Source organism: Tasmannia lanceolata, unplaced genomic scaffold (genome assembly GCF_043159265.1).
Source record: "Tasmannia lanceolata isolate RefF3 unplaced genomic scaffold, GAP_Taslan_0.1 ptg000023l, whole genome shotgun sequence".
Classification (NCBI taxonomy): domain Eukaryota; kingdom Viridiplantae; phylum Streptophyta; class Magnoliopsida; order Canellales; family Winteraceae; genus Tasmannia; species Tasmannia lanceolata.
In genome coordinates this window covers 443,488-458,373 of record NW_027518700.1, presented here as the reverse complement: position 1 = coordinate 458,373, position 14,886 = coordinate 443,488, and the positions used below count along the sequence as shown (strand labels likewise).

The following is a 14,886-nucleotide window of genomic DNA, read 5'->3' as shown; positions in this document are numbered from 1 at the left end:
GGAGTGGTGAGTTCGGTCCTCACCGCGGCGCGCTGACTCTCCCCTGTTGATATTTGACCTTTCTTGGACAGGTCGTGAAGCTTCTGGGGGAGGTTGGGGAGGCGCCTGGAGTAGTTGCTGGTACTGACCAACAAGGGCAGTCATCTGCTGAAAAAGAGCTTGAACTTGATCCGGAGTAGGAGTAGGATTGAGGTGGTCCGAACGGGCCGGGCTCTGTTCGGCTATAGCAGAGGTAGCCACCACCTGTGAGGCGATTCGCTCACTCCGAGTCCTGCGAGGTAGCGCGACTCGGGTAGCCCTTGCAGTCGGTACCCGGGCACTCTTCAGTCCTGCCATTTTTATAAGGGATCTGAACAGCTTTTAGTTCGCGGTCCCACGGATGGCGCCAATCTGTTAGGCCTAAAATCGGTAACAGATATGACAGTGACGTAAGAGCCGAGCTAGAGGACTCGAGAAACCGAGGTGAGAGAGCTGAGTAGCTGAGTCCTGCGTAAAGAGCAAACGAGGTCAGAATGACCAACCCGGAGTGTTACTCCGGACAGGCCCTTCGACACTCAAGTCAGTATGAGCAGGAGTGCAGAGCGAGTTTTAGAGTGGTGGGTGAGAAGTTATTACCCTTGTTTATGAGCTTTGGAAGCCCTTTTATAGAGGGAAAACTGGGGTAGTTGGGGAGTTATTGCTCCAGGACAGGTGTCGGCCAGCCATAGGTTCGAGCTCACCTACTATGCTGTAATTACCAAACTACCCCTGCTAATTACCAAACTACCCCTGCTGACGTGAGATTTGCGGTGGGCCCCCTTGGGCCACGTGTCGACAGCTAACAGGCTGCTGTTTCTATACCCCATCACTTACCCCTGCTGACGTGAGATTTGCGGTGGGCCCCCTTTGGGCCACGTGTCGACAGCTAACAGGCTGCTGGTTTTATACCCCATCACTATCCATGGTAGCTAATCATGGTTGGCCTCTGCATCAACTTGATGTGAAAAATGCCTTTCTCCATGGCGATCTACAGGAGGGGGTTTATATGGAGCAGCCTTCAGGGTATGCTGCTCAGGGGGAGATGTCCTCTGTTTGTCACCTTAAGAAATCCTTATATGGCTTGAAACAGTCCCCAAGAGCATGGATTGGCCGATTCAGTGAGGCTGTCATTCGTTTTGGTCTTCGACAGTGTGCAGTAGACCATTCAGTATTCAATCATAACTCCTCTGCAGGGTGCATCCTTCTGATTGTGTATGTTGATGACATCATTATTACAAGAAACAACTCAGGTGGAATTCAGAGATTGAAGAGTTTCTTACACACAGAGTTTGCTACAAAGGATTTGGGTCGGCTTAGATACTTTCTAGGGATAGAGGTGGCTTCCTCGCAAGGAATATCTCTATCACAAAGAAAGTATGTATTAGATCTACTGGAAGAAATAAGAAATCTTGGAATAAAGCCTATATCTGCGCCTATGGATCCTAGTGTGAAGCTTATTCCAGAGGAAGGAGATCTGTTGGAAGACTCTTACAGATATAGACGACAATTGGTAAGCTCATATATCTCACAGTTACTCGCCCAGATATCTCCTATGCAGTTGAAGTAGTTAGTTAGTTCATGAGTGTTCCTCCTACTTCTCACTGGACAACAGTAGTTCAGATTCTCTGCTATTTGAAAGGAGCACCAGGGAAAGGACTACTATTCAAGAAAAATAGACATGTTAGAGTAGAAGGCTATTGTGATGCAAGATTGGGCAGGATATCCAGCAGATAGGAGATCAACCACGGGCTAGTGTACATTTGTTGGGGGCAATATAGTGTCTTGGAAAAGTAAGATGCAAGAAGTTGTTTCGAAGTTAAGTGCTGAGGCAGAATATCGAGCTATGTCCTATACTAGTGGGGAGCTCCTTTGGTTACGTTCCCTCATGACAGAGATTGGTTTTCCTTGTTCTTCAGCTCAGCTTTATTGTGATAATAAAGCTGCAATTCACATAGCCACTAATCCTGTTTTCCATGAGAGAACTAAGCATATAGCGGTGGATTACCACTTTATTCGTCAGAAAATTTATAAGGGGGGATACAAGTTTCTTTTACTCGATCCGTGGCCAGTTTGATGACATTTTTACAAAACCCTTGCCTAAGTCAAAGTTGAATGATATTTGTAGCAAGCTAGGAATGTATAATATCTACATTCCAGCTTGAGGGGGAGTGTTGGATATATGTAATAAGCCTGAGGACATAGTTGTAATTATGCTTATTCATTATTAATAAATATAATAGTGAGGGGGAGATCATCTCCCGAACTCACTTTTTCTCTTCCCAACTTCTCTCTCAACAAGTGTGAAAGTTGCCTTGTTGCCCAAGACATACAATTGGTTTGGAACCAAGAATTAGGAAAGATTTCTTTTTAGGTTTTTTGGAAACCTAAATATAAAAGCTCTCATGATATGGATGTTGCGGAAAGAGTAGCTTGGGCGTGAGGTGAGAGAGAGAGAGAGGCTTTCTTCTCGGGTTTTTCTCTAGGGTTCTTTTTCGGGTTTTTCTCTCGGGGGTACTCTCGATGTGCGGTCTTGGGTGAGACAAGCAACGAAAGGGTGGCAGGTTTTTGGGTTTGGGTTAATCCATTGTAATCCTTGTATATTGTTTTCTCAAAGTGGAAGATCATGTTCTTGCTCGTGGATATAAGCATCTTCCCGAACTACGTAAAATCTCAGTGTGTTGCTTGTTGCTTGTTTTCTCTGTTTTTTTGTGCATGATCATATCGGATTTGCCCTGCGGATTTTCTCAAGTGGTATCAGAGCTGTGGTTGGAGTTATTGTTGAAGGCGGGTGGAGTGATCGTGGGTGTCGTGATTGATCGCGATTAGAGCGATCTTTGAGGGTAGAAAGATTGTCCAAGAAATTGTCGTTTGAGGTGAAGTGCCACATCGAGAAGTGTGGAGTAATATGAGATGATGGTAAAATCGAGTTCTTCGTAGTTCAATATCGACAAATTTGACGGAAATGACAGTTTCACCCTATGACAGATGAGGGTGAAAGGCATCCTAGTTCAACAGGGCTTGGCGAAGGTAAATGATGGGAAGCTGGAGAAGATGACAGATGCCGAGTGGGAAGATATTGAGTCAAAGGTGGTCATCACGATTCGACTATGTCTGACAGATAACGTTATGTTTAACATTATGGAAGAAGATGCGCCTAAGTTATGGGGGAAGTTGGAAAAGCTTTTACATGTCAAAAAGCTTGGCCAACCAGTTGTATCTAAAGTGGCAATTGTATAGGTTGAAGATGTACGAAGGCAGGAATCTTCTAGAACAAATTATTGTGTTGGGCTTGTGGATCAGCTTCACAAGGTTGAAGGAAAGACGAATTAAGAAGACAATGCCATATTACTTTTTACATCACGTCCTAATTTGTACGACAATCTGGTGACTACGTTATTATTCGGTAAGGATACCATGAAGATGGAAGAAGTCACAACGGTGCTCTTATCAAATGAGACTAGGAGGAGGCCTAATCAAGATGTTGGTCAAGAGCATGTGTTGATTGTTCGTGGGGAGAATCAAAGAGGAAGGTCGTCTAATAAGGGATCAAGAAAAGGCAGGTCAAGATCAAGTGTGAACGTAAAGGGTGTGTAACGTTACCGTTGCAAGGAATATGGCCACATCAAGTGAGATTGTCCGAAACAAGCTGACCAGGCGGACCATGGTGGTAAGAATACTGTGGTGGCCGTAATGAATGAGCAGAACAAAGAGGTTGGAGACGTTCTCACAGTCTCCACATGAAATCACACTTCTGCTCATAATGAGTGTATTTTAGATTCAGGGTGCTCTGTTCATGCATGCCCTAGGAGGGAGTATTTTGATACGTTCGAGGATACGACGGCAAGTGTTGTGTCCTTGGGTGACGGGTCTACATGTGACGTCACGGGAGTTGGAATTGTGAAGATCAAGATGTTTGATGGAGTGGTTCATATTTTAGATGGTGTGATGTATATCCCAAAGATACGAAAGAACCTAGTATCGCTCAGCCGGTTGGACTCTATGGGTTGTAGGTATTCCAGCTACAGGTGGAGCCGTAAAATCACACGTGGCCATATGGTTCTGATGAAAGGAGAGAAGTGTGGCGTATTATATCGTCTGTTCAGGGACACAGTGACTCGTGTTCTTAGGATCTCGATGGCTTATTGGAAACATGGTAATGGCCTGCACACGCGTAGAATCTCTTTCACATTTGGTGCAGAGACTGGTTTCCAGGTTTTTAGATGATGGTGAGAAGGTGACAATACTTCTGTTGGGGAGGATGGATCAAGATCCCTCTCCAGGGTTGACTGGTTGACTGGGTGAGTCAATAGGTTGGTAGCTACACATGTGCATTGGTCGTGTTGATCGAATCAGGTAGAGTCAGAACATGATGATTCGATGGTGTGTAACTGGTACTCCAGAAGGCCAATGGTGGTTTGCGGCGACTACAGAACGATGGTGTCATCACCGAAAAGTCTTCAGATGATTGGGAAACAAGCCAAGGTGGAGATTGTTGGGAAAGTTGCCTTGTTTCCCAGGACATATAATTGGGTGGGAAGCAAAAATTAGGAAGGATTTCCTTTTAGGTTTTTTGGAAACCTAAATATAAAAGCTCTTGTAAACATGATTTGGTTGTAAGAGTGGCTTGGGTGTGAGGTGAGAGAGAGAGAGAGAGAGAGAGAGAGAGAGAGAGAGAGAGAGAGAGAGAGAGAGGTTTTCTTCTCGAGTTTTTCTCTAGGGTTCTTTTTCAGGTTTATCTCTCGGTGTACGCTCTTGGGTGAGACAAGCAAGGAAAGGTTTGTGCGTTTTTGGGTTTGGGTTAATCCGTTGTAATCCTTGTATATTGTTTTCTCTTAGTGGAAGATCGTGTTCTCGCCCGTGGATGTCGGCTTCTTGCCAAACCACTTAAAATCTGGTGTGCATCTTGTGGCTTATTTTCTTATATTACTTTTCCGATTATTTGTTCAGGATCAAATTGGATTTACCCGGCGGATTTTCTCAATATATAGCATACCCCCTTCATATTGCGTATCGGGCCAAGCATCAGACTCGTACCTGTTCCCTGACCGCATGCTCGAATGAACCGTGTTTTAGGTAACATTGGTCCAAAACAACACCCTATCTCCTTTGCACACACTGAATCAGATTCCCCTGAGGAAAGCTGTCAAACCCATCATGATACATCTCTAAATAGTGACCTTAGTGTTTCAATATTGGTCGAGTTGATTCCTCGCCTACTGTCTTATGCTTGTAATCCTCTCTCCCCTACTTAAACCTCTTCCCTCCAAGTCTCCAACATAATAATGATCAGGTCCTAACTCCTATCTAGTCTCCTACTCCGTGCTCCACTTGAATTGCAGATCTAGTAGCGATATGGACAATGAAGAGGAAGCCCAGCTGGATCATTCTTGGATAGTGATCTGCCTCGTTTGGGGGGAGGATATTTTGGTCTCCTTTTTGTCTTCTATTGAGGCATGCGCTTGGTTTTGTTTTGAATTTGAACCTGCATTTGTTCTATTTGTTCTGCACCGTAATTGGTATCAAAACAAGTTTGATCTTAGGACTTATATTTGGTTGGCTATACAGAATTGTGGTCATAAAAATTATATTAAAGGTTGAGGGAATATCAACCGGTGTTCAAAAACTGTTAATGCCATTAATAAGACAACTAGATGCGTTAAGGATACAATTGGATTGAGTTATATGCGAGATTCAATTCGTTTGTCAGGGATTGGCTGAGAGCCAAGACTACATTGATGGAGAGGCCAAAATCCTTAAGAGAGTTCTACCAATCAACTGGAAGATCTCCAATGTGGAACTCAAGCCACAACCCAACGAAGAGGTAGAAACAAGGTTCGATTTGGTAGAAATCAGCATGGAGGGGTCTTTTGGGAACCAAACTCAACACACCAAAATGGAGGATGAAGCCTACGACAAATAGGTGTTCAACTTCATCCAACAGGCTAGTGAATGTGAAGAGCTGTTGAAGGAATTCATGATCAAGATTACAATGGATATCTGGAAGAGAAGGCGGATGATTCATAGTTGATGGGGTCTTGATAGAAGGAATTAATGATCTAGATTACAATGAATATCTTGAAGAAAAGGCAGTTTTCTTCTAATTGATGTATGTTTGGTTTCATTGCGCATTAAATGCATGTGCCCTTTATCCTAAACTATCGTGGTAAATGATCTATTTTTCCAATAACCTTGCCTGTTTCGTTAATTTATACCTTTGTGTTTTATCACATAATTCAATGTTATGGATATCATATGGGTCGTCTGCATTCATTCAAATTATGTATTGAACTCTTTCTAGAAATTACTCAGATTGATACAAGCTATTTCTTCTCCAAATTTTTTATTTTCCATTATCTGGTTTCAGAGCTTTGAAGGGAACAATGCCAACGGCTACATTGCACCTCTTTATGATGAGGGCACTTCGTCTGGGAACAAGCTGAAGATGAGACTCAAGGAGTTCAAAAAGTATTTTTTTATGTGTTACCCTCTGGATCTTATATTTTCACCACAGTTGCATTTTTTTCATTTGTTAACCATCTCTTTTGGGCTTCGTGCAGTAGCACTGCATCTTTCACTGCATTAGATAGGAATTACCTCACACCATTCTTCACAACTCAAAATGAAGACGAGGAGGAGCAAGGTAAGATAAAAGCTCTGTGATTCTCTTTACCTGCATTTCTTTTTGTATGGCATGGACGCATGGTATCTAACATGGGGCGCACAATGTGTTCATACTATTGTGTGCTACCGTTTAAGTATAAAACATGGAAGTAGAAAACTATATGATATGATACTAAAATCAAAAGAAAAAAAATGAAGCATCAAGGTTGTTTAGGGTACAATACATTCTGAAATTGGGGTTTATGCAAAAGGTGCACCTGCAATGTGCATGGAGAACGTGTCAAGCATATTCTTTATGTATACTACTTGGAGGGTTCCTCGCACCACATGACCTTTTCAATTAGTTTTACTTTGGGCTGGTAATGGCTTATGCTTTGTTTATTTTTCCTATCAAAGCAACGAATTATTCTTGGGTCTCAGGAGGCAGTTTTTCGGCATTTCCTTTTCTTGGTAGGAGTTTCTACAGTCCCGAATAAGTTGGTTCGCAGCACTCTGTTCGTGTTTGCAGCTGTAATTTGACCTAGAATCTTGTTCCTTAAATGAGGATTATACTTTCATTGATTCACACGACAATGTGAAAATTTAATTGGAAAAAACGTTAATTCTTCTCCATCATGTCCCAAATATTATATTTCTCTCCGTTCTCTCTGTCACTTGTCTTTTCAAAGCTTCGTCTTTTCAGCATTTTTTTTAGCACTCTGCAAAGAACCTCAAAATTTTAGGCACATGCCTCATCTCAAAATATGTAAGAAATAACAGTTTCTGTGTAACATAAGAGCCTCTACACATTCGTGTTTTAAATAAGCTTTCATTTCTTTCATCTGTTACCTCTTGCCTAAAACTCGTGCAGCTTTGCTTTGAAACAGAGGAGGAGCCAGCACGAAATTCTAGAAGAGCAGGAGTTTCCCGTGGGCATGGGTAAATTTGTCAAGCTGTTGATGTGATTTGATAACGACTGACTGTCCCAACGTCTGTGGATACCAGAAAATCGAGTTTCGACAACCTATGGGGAAAGTAAGGACCAAATTGCAGAAATGATCACATTGCTAATCATAGTATCAGATATAAGGTAAAGTATTAATGAGAGAGAATGATTTTAACTACAGATGTAAAAAATGCCTACTTATTTGTTACCCAAAATTAATATGATACTGGAAAGAATGAATAACAGCATAGTTGGGTGATGAGCTACACAGAAAACAAGCTTATTGTGCACCTAGCGTGATAGTCTGTCTGTATATCACATGTTTGTATAATATACATTGAAAGAGAGAAAAGATTCATCTGTCCGTCCCTGCTTTACATCCAAATCTTATGGCTGTTGCTGAGCTCAGGTTTGTTTCGCTCTCTGAGCAGAGGCATTGAAATCATGCTTAACTTGGCTCTTACGTTTAACTGCATACATTAAAAGAGTTCACACCTCCAAGCACAATAATATTTGCAACCCTCTTGTTTCAGTATTCTTTATTATTTTTGTTTGGTGGGTAGTAAGTAGTGACACACGTGTTAGTTAAAGATTAACAGATGGGGGCTGGCCTTGCTATCTGATGGGAGATATATATATATATGCTTGAATTCTAGACCATTTTTCAATTGCCCGACTAATGGCTGGCTGGCTGGCTAAAATGGGAGAGCAATGGCTGGGCTTCAGTTGACCACCCCAACTTAGCCGACATTATTACATTGGGCATGCATGCTCTCAAAAGCTATCATTTATGAGGCCTTATTACAAATTGTAGTGTGTTTCATAATCAATTTATAGTTTGGTCCTACATGTAGTTGGTTATGCACAGACAAACATAAATTAAGCAAATGATTACCATATCCTCCCCTTTTAACCTACTTGTACTGAAACCATCCTTCTCATTTTATTTGTTTTTGGATTTCCCCCTTTTTCCCCTCAGGCCGTCTCTTTCTACGTAAAATGGGCATAAAACAAATTTTACATGGGCTGTGATAAATTCACCCCCCCTTCACTGGTTATGAAGCCACAATCGGTACAACATGGGTACCCTATTATACTGCTCTCTCTCTCTCTCTCTCTATGAACCATTGGTGGGACTCAACAACTTAATTGTTTAGATCTTTAAACAAGGTAGGCCCCACCCACACTCACAACAAGCACTCTCTCTTCTCTCTTTGAAAATGAATCCTTAGTGGGGCCCAAAAAGTGAATGGTTTAGATCTTTGAAGAAGGCAAACACCATAAAGTGTAATTAGAAAAAAATAAGTTAAGCTCACTTTGTTTGAAGATCCCAAAATTCATATCCCTAAGATGACGCTAACTCTTCCAACCATAGAGTTTTTTATACGAGGGTCATCATGTTTGAGGCACAACCTCTTTACGCTGAGGCTCAACAGCTTAATGGTTTGAATGATCCTAACTCTTCAATCTATAGAGATTTCTATATGGCACAGTTTATCTACGAATTAGAGGGTTAGGATAATCCTCATATAACTCCTTCACTACCCCATTTTGCCACGTTGGTCTCGTCACTACCCTCTTCCAGCCATTGCCAAAATGGGTGGAATGTGGCTTCGTGTTAGATTCAATTCTCTCTAAGCTATTTCTAACGTCTTCCTCCAAGTCCTTTTCTTTATACGTAAGCTGGTTTTGGCAGACTCCCTAACAGATGTAATGACTCCCAATCATATAATTTTCTATAAAAAAAAAAAACCAGTTTTGAAGATCCATAGCTCAAATCAATTGAGGCAAATTCGTCAATTTTTACATGCAAAGAACATGAGGAATTCAATTTCTCATCATCATATCCAATACGCTTCGAAAATTCGGTTATCACCGCTTTTTCTAGATCGAAATTAAAAAATCTCAAGCAATCAAAGACTCAACACTCACATCCTCATCTGTACAAAATCTACAAAAGAAATCAGTCGTTTTAAAAAAAAGCCTCTTCACTGAATTCACCAAATACCTACTGGCAAGCCACATCATAATAAACCTTAAAAGTCTGTTTACTTTTAACAGCTCCACTACAAAAAAACCAACCTCAATTTATACCATAACAAATGAGCAGAAAGTAATATCAACCCACAAGAAAAAAATTATTTTTGAACCTATATAATGCAAAAACAGCAAAGAGAAAGGAAGGCTCTCATTTCTCAAAAATCAGTCCTTCATTACAAATGAAGAAAATGTAAAACCACAAAAACTTAATCCATTCCTATCGGTAGCGATTGACCATGAACGTAGGGATCTCATCCACATACTAAAGTAGCTTCCCTGAATGCAAAATAATGATAAACCCACCCTGGCAGCTCCCATTAGTAATAATAATAATATAGTAATCCAACATTAAGACCCTTAGGTTACACATGCTTTAATGGGAAATGATATCAGCCTAACCATGTTTTAATAATTGCACAAATGCAGCTAGTCTTTTTCTTTTTTAACTTGCTTGTGTCAGAGCTTTTTTGGAACGGTAATACCTTTAGCAGCTCTCTTTTTTTGTGCAAATATCAAAACATGGTTGTGCTGATAACATTTCCAGTTTTAAAATTTCTAGGAAAGTCTTGAAAATATTTCTTTTCCAATGCGTGGGATTCAGTGAGTAGAGGCGGCTAGATAGCCTGGACGAATCCTGTTGGGCAATGGCCTTGCTATAAGCCCTTCCATCACCCACCCAGCTACTTGCCCATCATTCTTCACATGGTTAAATTCCCTTTGAACATAATCCAAAGATATTTGCAATCTTCCACCGCGTGTGCAGTCAGCAACTACACCCTTTGACCTTATCCCCGCATTTGCCTCCAGCCAATACAAATAGTTGACATGGAACATTGACTTGAGCATGTCTTCTGGTGAGGAGCGCTCTTTAAGTATTACCTGATCCCAAACAACAAACATTCACCCACAAAACTACTACACTCATAAAAAAAATTGGAAAATCATAACAGCTCATAACAGCCCTTTCCCTCTTTTTTTTTTTTTTTTTCTTTTTAAAAACTTACACAGAACCTTCCTTTGTGCTCAGTCAACATGTAACTTTCGTTTCTGAATAGATCAAATAGAGCAAATGCATCCTCTTTATTGTTGATGACTTCACTGAGCTTGGATCCCAGTTGCAGCCGATGCCCAATTTTCGCTGCAGCATCTATGGCTTCCGCAGAGAGTACCCCTGACTGTGCCTGAGTAACACAAGTCACAATTTATGGGAATAACAAAACATGTATTTCTCATGAAAATAGAAATGGATTTGTCCCTAAAGCCTCTTAAGCACTGCCCATTGCTAATGAGCAAAGCACCTGCACTAGTGGAGAAAGAGGGCACACTGCAAAGTGGACCCTTTATTTCCTGCAAAGTGGACCTTCAGAAAAGGAAACATGCAGGTCGGCTTATTGCAATTGATAAACAAAACAGTAAAAATCTTAGCTCCAGCAAGTCACAAGCAATTCTTAACAGGTCCAGTGAATGGATGACTATAATGCTTTGGTGTAGGGGAAAAGAACCAAAGTACATAGAAACTGGAATCCTTAACCCCGTTACAGGGGGAAAAAAGTGACATAGTCTCCCTCAAATACATAGAAACTGGGTGGAAGTGAAAAACCTGAAGTGTCACGGTTAGAAGTAAATAGAAACTGCAATCTCCAAAACTTGACAGCGCCACAGCATTATTATTCCATATAACTAGCATCACATTCCCAGTTGGATTGATACAATGATCTTGTTTGTAAATTTTAGCTAGAATTTTACTGTATACAATCAGGAATAGTACATATGTGGCATAGATACATGGGTGGAAGTGAAAAACCCAAGTGTCATAGATTAATAAAAAAACTAAATATGCAAATCAACTATACAAAATATAACAGGTCCCCTAAAAGAGTATTCCAGATTAAGAGATGCAAGAGTTCCAGTCGTGGTTGGGGAAAGGAGAAAAATATTAGGGCGGGAGTGTTCAGTAACCACTCTCCCGATTCCGTTTCTAGAATGCGGAATCTCGATATCATGCCAACAAGTCGATGAATCCACTTTGGATTGAATCTACCTATGTCTTGGTCACGATCTGTTCGGATCCCATACCAGTTGAGGCCTTTTCGGATTGCTTTCCGGATCGTACTTTTTGAGTCTAAGCCACATCGAGTTTTGATTTAGATAGTCTATCGCAGTGTCCTAGATCCTACTTTCTGTACACATAGTGGGGGCTTAGGCAAGGTTTTTAAATTTCATTTTCGGTTTTGGTTTTGGTCGCCACAAAAAGACAAATATTTCGGTTTCAATTGGAAATTTTGGTGGAAATCTTGTAAAATCACAAACATATGGAAACATATGCAAATGATAGCATTTAAAGATGAAACTTCAAGAAATACTAGAATAAACATAAATACACACTTGGAAATCATCACATAAGCAAGACAACCATCCACACTGGTTTAAAAACATCAAATACCTAGTGGCATGCACCGTCGCGCACCTATGATAATTTACTACATACCAAATTTCACATGTAATTCATATAATTATTTATAAATAATACATGCACCACATTTCGCATGCACTTCATATAAATATAATACATAATAATATAGTATACCACTACCGACAAGTAAATTTTCGCCCCCCTGAATATTTGCTCTACCTGTCAATAAGGGTGGATTAAACAAAAGTTTGATGGGAGTAGTAAATTATCTAATGTGAACAATACAAAGGTAAGGATGACAGGGTTTGGATGCACTATCTTGGAATCCATTGGCAACATTAAGTTTGTCAGCGGGTCCCGGCCAAAGATTGTGGGTAATATTTCATGTAGGGTACCTATTTCTTTTCACCATTTCCATGTGATAGGGCATGTGCTTGTGTATATAATATTCCATGAGGGGTAGTTTTTTCCTTTTATGTTAGTAGGGATTAGTATAAATAGGGAGAGTTTTGTCATGTTCGAGGACATTTTATATACGATTTGGAGGTTTTTCTTCTTTGCTGGGGTTTTCTCCATGGAATTCTGCTGCCACTGGAGCATACAACATCCCTATGAAAGCTCTAAGAACAAGGCTTGTGTAAGTTTCTGCTTCTTGGAACTTCTACCTGTGTTTTCTTGTTGCATGCAAGAAAGTTACTTGTAATTTCCGTGGATCTCTCCATCTCAACCCCTTGAATGGAGTTCCAGTCCTGTACCTCTATCCTTTTTTTTTTGAATGAAAAGTATATTATATTAAAATGGCAAGGGGCCCGAAAAAGAGTACAAGAGAGAAATACAACTCAGAAAAATAGGAAATCAAAGAGGAAGGAAATCAAATCTCTGTATGCTATCCCTAGAAACCCCCTCCCTGGCTAGTTTGTCGGCAACACCATTAGCGGATCTTTTTACATGATAGGCTTGAATATGATAGTCACCGATGATATCTTGAATTTCATCGAACCATGCAACAAATCTCCATGGAATTGAATGAGATCCACAAATCCATCTAATCACATTCTTCGAGTCCCCTTCGATTTCAACTTTAGCGAGGTCATCCTTAGATAATAACTTTATACCGAAGTGAATGGCTCGCACCTCAGCTTCATTTGCATCCGAGATCCCAATAGGACCCGAATAAGCCCATTTGACTCTTCCAAGATAAGTACGCCTCCAATACCGGATGGCCTCGGATTTCCCAAACTTGAACCGTTAAAGTTTAATTTCGAAAATCCATGCATCGGAGGTTCCCAAACTTGATTCACAAATGGGGCTCCCCTAGTCCCATTACAAATCACAGTCCACCTGTGCCAAAGATCGAATGCTGACACAAATGCAAAACTGGGGATGATTCTCACCCAAGAAACAATGAGAGCAATAACCTTATTAAAGAGAAAGGCAGGTCACCTAGAGAAACCTTTGAACACCCTTCCATTTCTTTCTTTCCAAAGGACCGATATTGTGGCAAGAAAGGATACCTTCCAAAGAGTTTTCCCTTTACCTCTCCATGGCACCATTTCCAAATGGTCAAACAAATCTTCAAGCTTTGATGGGAGAACCCAAGCAACACCGAACCTGGATAATAATCTATTCCATACCTCTCTTGCAACCCTGCACTGTAATAATAAATGATCAACCGTTTCCCCCTCCTCGATGCACAATGGACAATAATCGATAATCAATATGTTTCTCTTCCTAAGGAAATCCACAGTCTGAATTCTTCGAAGAATAGCCTCCCATGCAAATACTTGAACCCTAGGAGGAGCTTGGATGCTCCAAACTTTGGCTACTTTAGAGGGTGCAGCGCATGGCAACAAATGATGGTAAAAAGATTTAACTGAGAAAACCCCTTCCGAATCAAGCTCTCTGTCAAAAAAGTCTCTTCTAAAAGAAGGAACCCAGGTCACTTTACTATCCTTTCGAACAAAACAATCCTTTACAAGAACATCTTTGTCTAATGCCACAACAAACAAATCAGGAAAAAGGTCTCTTAAAGGATTTGCCTCACACCAAGCATCCCACTAGAATCTAATACGATTCCCTGAATACACCCTAAACCTTATCCCTTTTTCGAATTTAGATTTGAGTTTCATCACTTCCCGCCACATAGTGGATCCCTTCTTTCTGTATTTGTCCCCTGATTCCCATTCACCTAACTTGGCACCATACTTACTATCAATCACCTTAACCTAGAGCTGACAACTTTCCTCCCCAAACCTCCATAATCACTTACCTAACAAAGCTTGATTCGTCTCTTTGATTCTCCGAATTCTAAGGCCTCCTGCCTTAATTGGTGTGCATACTTTATCCCATTTTAGCAAAGGAATGCCATTCTTTTCATTCGATCCACCCCAAAGAAATCTCTTTGAATTTTTCCCAATCTTAGTGCCACACTAACAGGGCATTTGACCATAGATAATTGGTATATAGGAATATTTGCTAAGACATCTTTGATCAAAGTGATTCTCCCCCATCTGGATACAAGATTTCTTTTCCAAGTGTCCAGTCTTCTCTCCACCCTTTCAACAATTGGTTCCTAGCATTCCTTCTTAGGGCAACCCATACCAAGTGGGAGGCCTAAATAAGTAGAGGGAAGGGAATCTACTGCGCAACCCAAAATACCTGCCAAATTAGTGATCGCTTCCTGATTCATATTGATACCAAACACCTTTGATTTATGGAATTTAGATCTTTGTGTAGACACCCCATTTTAACCGGACCCAAGCTCGCTGCGTTTGTGCAAAACCTCATCCAATCACCAAGCTAAGATCCCAAATTGCATTACAAGTTAGGATCGGGTCTCACCAGGGTCCCCGCCAAATTTCATCAAAAT

At 40.8% G+C, this 14,886-nt stretch overlaps 2 protein-coding genes across 6 annotated transcripts in view; one reads left to right on the top strand and one right to left on the bottom strand.

Annotated features, from left to right (window-relative positions):
* Positions 1-7,928, top strand: part of LOC143855700 (sodium/hydrogen exchanger 6-like) — a 62,012-nt gene extending 54,084 nt beyond the window's left edge. The window contains exons 20-22 of one of the 2 annotated variants that reach the window (XM_077365776.1): positions 6,383-6,483; positions 6,576-6,658; positions 7,490-7,928. In XM_077365776.1, coding sequence (XP_077221891.1) covers positions 6,383-6,483; positions 6,576-6,658; positions 7,490-7,500 — 195 coding nt within the window. In that variant the 3' untranslated portion in view covers positions 7,501-7,928. The remainder of the gene's footprint in view (positions 1-6,382; positions 6,484-6,575; positions 6,659-7,489) is intronic. The other variant, XM_077365775.1, reaches the window with a different exon arrangement.
* Positions 7,929-9,735: 1,807 nt separating this feature from the next.
* Positions 9,736-14,886, bottom strand: part of RUS1 (root UVB sensitive-like protein (Protein of unknown function, DUF647)) — a 68,443-nt gene continuing 63,292 nt past the window's right edge. For 3 of the 4 annotated variants that reach the window (XM_077366245.1, XM_077366242.1, XM_077366244.1), the window contains 2 exons: positions 10,609-10,785; positions 9,736-10,483 (listed from right to left, as the gene is read on the bottom strand). In XM_077366245.1, the coding sequence (XP_077222360.1) occupies positions 10,202-10,483; positions 10,609-10,785 (459 nt within the window). In that variant the 3' untranslated portion in view covers positions 9,736-10,201. The remainder of the gene's footprint in view (positions 10,484-10,608; positions 10,786-14,886) is intronic. The other variant, XM_077366246.1, reaches the window with a different exon arrangement.